At 49.3% G+C, this 4,307-nt stretch overlaps 1 protein-coding gene across 1 annotated transcript in view; it reads left to right on the forward strand.

The window, feature by feature from the left end:
* The first annotated feature begins 402 nt into the window (after nucleotides 1-402).
* CDRT4 (CMT1A duplicated region transcript 4) overlaps nucleotides 403-4,307 on the forward strand; it is a 17,875-nt gene continuing 13,970 nt past the window's right edge. Inside the window, exons 1-2 of the mRNA XM_010284699.1 lie at nucleotides 403-409; nucleotides 1,926-2,153. Of these exons, the coding sequence (XP_010283001.1) occupies nucleotides 403-409; nucleotides 1,926-2,153 (235 nt within the window). The remainder of the gene's footprint in view (nucleotides 410-1,925; nucleotides 2,154-4,307) is intronic.

Here is a 4,307-nt window from a genome sequence, read left to right on the forward strand (position 1 = left end):
TAGACTTTTCTTCCTTCCTTCTGGCCCTACAACTTTAGCAGAAGAGAATCTGAAGCAGCATGTTTCTTTAGAGAAATGAGGGCATTTAAAACCCAGAGCTCCAAGTGTTTGGGTTTTAATTTCCACCGGGAGCCTGTGGTGGGACTTGGGGGAAGTACTTGTGTCTCTGTCCCTGCACGTCCCCATCTCTGAACACCCCAAGTTTGTGTGATTTCCCGATGAGGACCCCGGGTATGGCAGCCGAACGTTGGAGCCCTAAGCAGCCCCAGCGTGTTTGTGTTCTGGGTGTTTCCCTGATACGCATCATAGCTTGGTCACAAAGAACTGACCCTCTGTAGGAGAGGAGGAGAAAAGAGGCAGAATTATTCCCATATTGAAAAAAAAAAAAGAAAATAGAGCACAATGAGAGGTAAGGACCAGGCTTTCCACCTGCACCTGACTGAAGAACAGGGAGGGGTCTGTGATGTGGGCAGGCTTGCAAATCCCACCTGAAGCAGCTTGCCTCTGGGCTCCTGGCTCAGCCGAGCCTGGGGGGGCAACCGGGGGCTGCTGTGCCCTCCAGGGACACCTGTGAACAGGGCTACGGAGGTGACCAGTGTTTATTGGCCTCCGCTTCTTCATGTGTGAAATGGTTCGTAAAGCACCTAAGGAACAAGAGTTAAGGTCATTTCGTGGCTCGAGCTTTCCACAGCTGTAAACCAAATGGCCATTGCTCTTTAATAGGACCATGTTCTGCCTCTGCCACCCTCCACAGCAGCCCCTTCTTGTCCTTGCCTGTTTTGGGGGCAACTGAGTCACCCCACTGCCTCTCCTTGGGACTGTGGAGTCCACTACGTGTGGGGACTCCCAAACTCCAAGTATGTATATCTTAAAAGCCTGGATGCAGGATGGTTGCTCCATCTCTCTTCTTCCTTCCCTTCTTGCCTGCAGGCTGCTATTTGGAGCTTGCTACAGACCAGTTTTAAATACGCTGTAGAGGGAAGTTTTGTCCCTCTGACAGTGCTGGACCTTTGGGGAGCCTCTATCAGCAGGACTTTCCTACTGTTTTAGCTGTTCGTGCTAAGCAAAATTGCATTTCACTACTTTGACTAGCTAGTCAATATTCACTGTACTAGGCAAAGTTAGTGAAAAGTAAAATATCTGAGACAGAAAAGTCTGCTTTTGTGCTATGTAACTCTTAAAGGACTAATGACAGCTAAGTGAAAACAAGCTGGTTTTAAGAAAAGCCTGGAATCTAAAAATACTAATACTGATGATCTGATTCTTCCAAGATCTATGTTGAATGCATTGATTTTTGTTTTCCTTGGATTTTCTGCTTTGAAGTTTCCCTTGGACAGCCATCTTCCCAAGTAGGTTCAGTCTAATTCCTCCAGCCATTTCTATCAACCTTGTGGCTTTGTTTTTGAAGTGCAAGACTTGAGTGATTAATGAGCTTTGGGCAGAAAGCTGAGACTGGAAAGACCTTCAGTGTGGTCTTGCCCTGCTGTGTGCTACCTTGGCTGTGGGTCAGTGCTGCAGAAATGAGAACTGATGATTTTTTTTTCCTTTTTTTAATTTCCCATTGTGTTTCTCTGTGTAATACTGACCTTGCACAGCTCCTCCTTGCTCAGTGCAATCACGTTCTGTGCTCAAGTATAGAAATAAAGGTACAAAGCCTAGAAATGATGGACATCACCTGTATTTCTTGCATGGGTTATTTGAATCTTGATGCAGAGTGGCTACCTGGTACGGCACTGCTGTCCCTTGGTGCTGTCTGGCCCTCCATGGCCATAGCAAAGCCGTCACTGATCCCAGCCGTGGTCTTCGGCTCCAAAGACCATCCTAGGTGTCACCACAGGCATCCTTCTCTCTAACCCTTCCCAGAGAGGGAAGAAGCCAGGAGGTATCTGGCTGTGCTCTCACGGTGTCTGTTTTTTGGGTTCCAGAGTACGCCCTGCCCTCGGCCACCCTGGGTCTGCCTGGCCACCTCATCCAGTGCCACCGCCCGCAGCCTGCCTACACCACTTACACGGCCCCCGTGGTGAAGATGCTCGTTGAGCAGGATGAGTGGAGAAAGGCTGCGTCCAACCGCCCAGCAGAGCCAGAGCCAAACAGAGAGCCTCAAGAAGCTGGTTTTGAGGAGGAAACCCAGATGTTGGCAAAGCTGAGCAGAGGTAGCAGCACCCCTGGGACTGGGAAGGACTCTGTAGGAATGTCCATGGCTGAGAGCAGTTTGTCATCACCAAGTGTTTGCAATAGGGTTATTTTTGCAAGGAAACCTCCCTTGCACGTGCTCCCGTGTAGTTCCCTGGCACATTCCAGCAAGAAGAAATGACGTGTCCGCAGCTAGAAACAAAGAAAAGAAAAAGATGCTCTCAAGTGTTTTCCAGAGTGCATTAACCTGCAAGTGAAAATAACATTTAACTTTTTGACTCTTCTCCTTAAAAGCCCCATTTGAATGAAAGCAGACAAGCGCAAAAGGTGCTGGTGTTGGGCTTTGTGCCTGTCTGCTCTCGGCTCTGGGGAAAACCATAACCTCTTCCTACCGAACTTGCTTCGCGTGCATCGCTAGCTGCTTGCTGCTTTGCTTCTTGGGGATGCCCCACAAAGGGTGCCGCGCCGAGGCGTGGTATGGAGATGTGGATGCCTGCACGCCCACGCAGCCCCACGCACACACGGGGCCCAGTTCTCCGTGCTCTTGCGCCTTGTGACCCCGTTGCCATCGGTGCCGAGTGCCAGCAGCCGTCGTGGGGATTCGGCTGAGGGTAACGGCCTCTGGGGACTCTCTGTGCCTCTGCATCCACTCGAGATGTTGGGTGACTGGAGGAAGAGTGCTCTGAGAATCAGTGTCCCCTCTCCTTGAAGCTGTACGTTGCTGAAGGAGCACGGACGGGAAGGGAGAGGAGCTCAGAATAGCATTTGCTTGTACTTTTATCCCCTTTCCCCCGGCCTGCCTGTCCTTAGGGAGCGAGGTCTGTTCAAGTTGCGTTTACCGGGCTCTGTGTATGTATGTGCATAGATGCGTATGACGCTTCGAGTACACAAGTCAATTAAAAGAAAAGCAGTGCAGCAGCAAAGCTGAATGGTCAGCTGGTAGATGAGCTGCTGCTCCTTTCTCACTTCTATGGATAGCAGAGATGCTAAGGTCAAAAATTGCTTGGGGAGAAGTGATTTTTTTTTTTTTGTGTCTTCTTTGCAAGTCCTTAGCGTTATGTGGTACTGGGGAGCGAATACTTCGGGTCTCCAGCTGCTGGTGCATGCCAGCCCAGACCCTAGGTAATGAGGAATATTGCATTAAAAATAAAATATAATAGAAATTAAATATTAAACAAAATATAATAGAAAATTAAAACCATTTGCAAAGGCACCACCTCATTATTCTTTGGCTACAGAGGTAGAATCCAGTTTTCTAGGACCGTCTGTGGCCACCTTCTTTCCTTCAGCCCTTCCAACTAGTGCAATGGAGCCTGCAGGCACCTCTGGCAGTGTCCCCAGCTCTCACAAAAGGTCCGTCCTTGTGTTGACAAGGCAGGGTTCGAATTGGGCAAAATGCTGAGCGATTACTCAAAGACTGTGCCAGCCTGCGCACCGGAGAGGTGGCTTCTCCATGAGCACTGGCATGGAGAGCGCCTAAAAGGGAGCCGGAGGCTCCAGAGAGGTGGGATGGAGGGTGCCCAGTTTAGCCCACTGTGCTTGCCTACTGGTAGGGCTCTGGGGATGCGTGCCCCCACATTTCTCTGGAGTTTCTAACTGGTGAATATGGTTGGGAATTTTTGGCATGAAGACAGCAAAAGACACCCCTTTGTGCAGAGCTGATCCCCTCTAACGTCAGATTTTACTTCTGCAGGGACTGAACTGGTGTCAGATGATTTCAACATTTAATGCATTTGAAACAGTATTTTCCTTGTGACGGTGAAAGAAATTGTCAATTTTTTTTCCCATCAAAATTAAATTTGCTTGAGGAAGCCATTTGCCCTGGAAAACTTTGCTAAAGTTATAAACAATTTATCTAATAATCAGGAGTATTTGCTGCTGTGTCTGGTGTGCTGTTCCCAACTGCTGCTCTCAGCTCATGTGATTCTGGCCGAGACGGGGCCGGTGCTGCCCATCAGCTGAATGCTTTGGGAAACAGCGTTGGGCCTTGGCAGGAAAAAAATGCAGAGAATTAGAAAATGCAACAAAAAGGAGAATTTACCGCTTCCTATGGATGTATAAATAAATCTGTTGCCTGCCCTATTTCAAGCCCCGGGTTACTCTCGGCCCTGGTGCCAGCGCACGCACAGACGCGGCACGTCACCGGCCCCGTGTTTAGCAGCGTCTCTCGCCTG

The sequence above is a fragment of the Phaethon lepturus genome, unplaced genomic scaffold (assembly GCF_000687285.1).
Source record: "Phaethon lepturus isolate BGI_N335 unplaced genomic scaffold, ASM68728v1 scaffold24663, whole genome shotgun sequence".
Taxonomy (NCBI): domain Eukaryota; kingdom Metazoa; phylum Chordata; class Aves; order Phaethontiformes; family Phaethontidae; genus Phaethon; species Phaethon lepturus.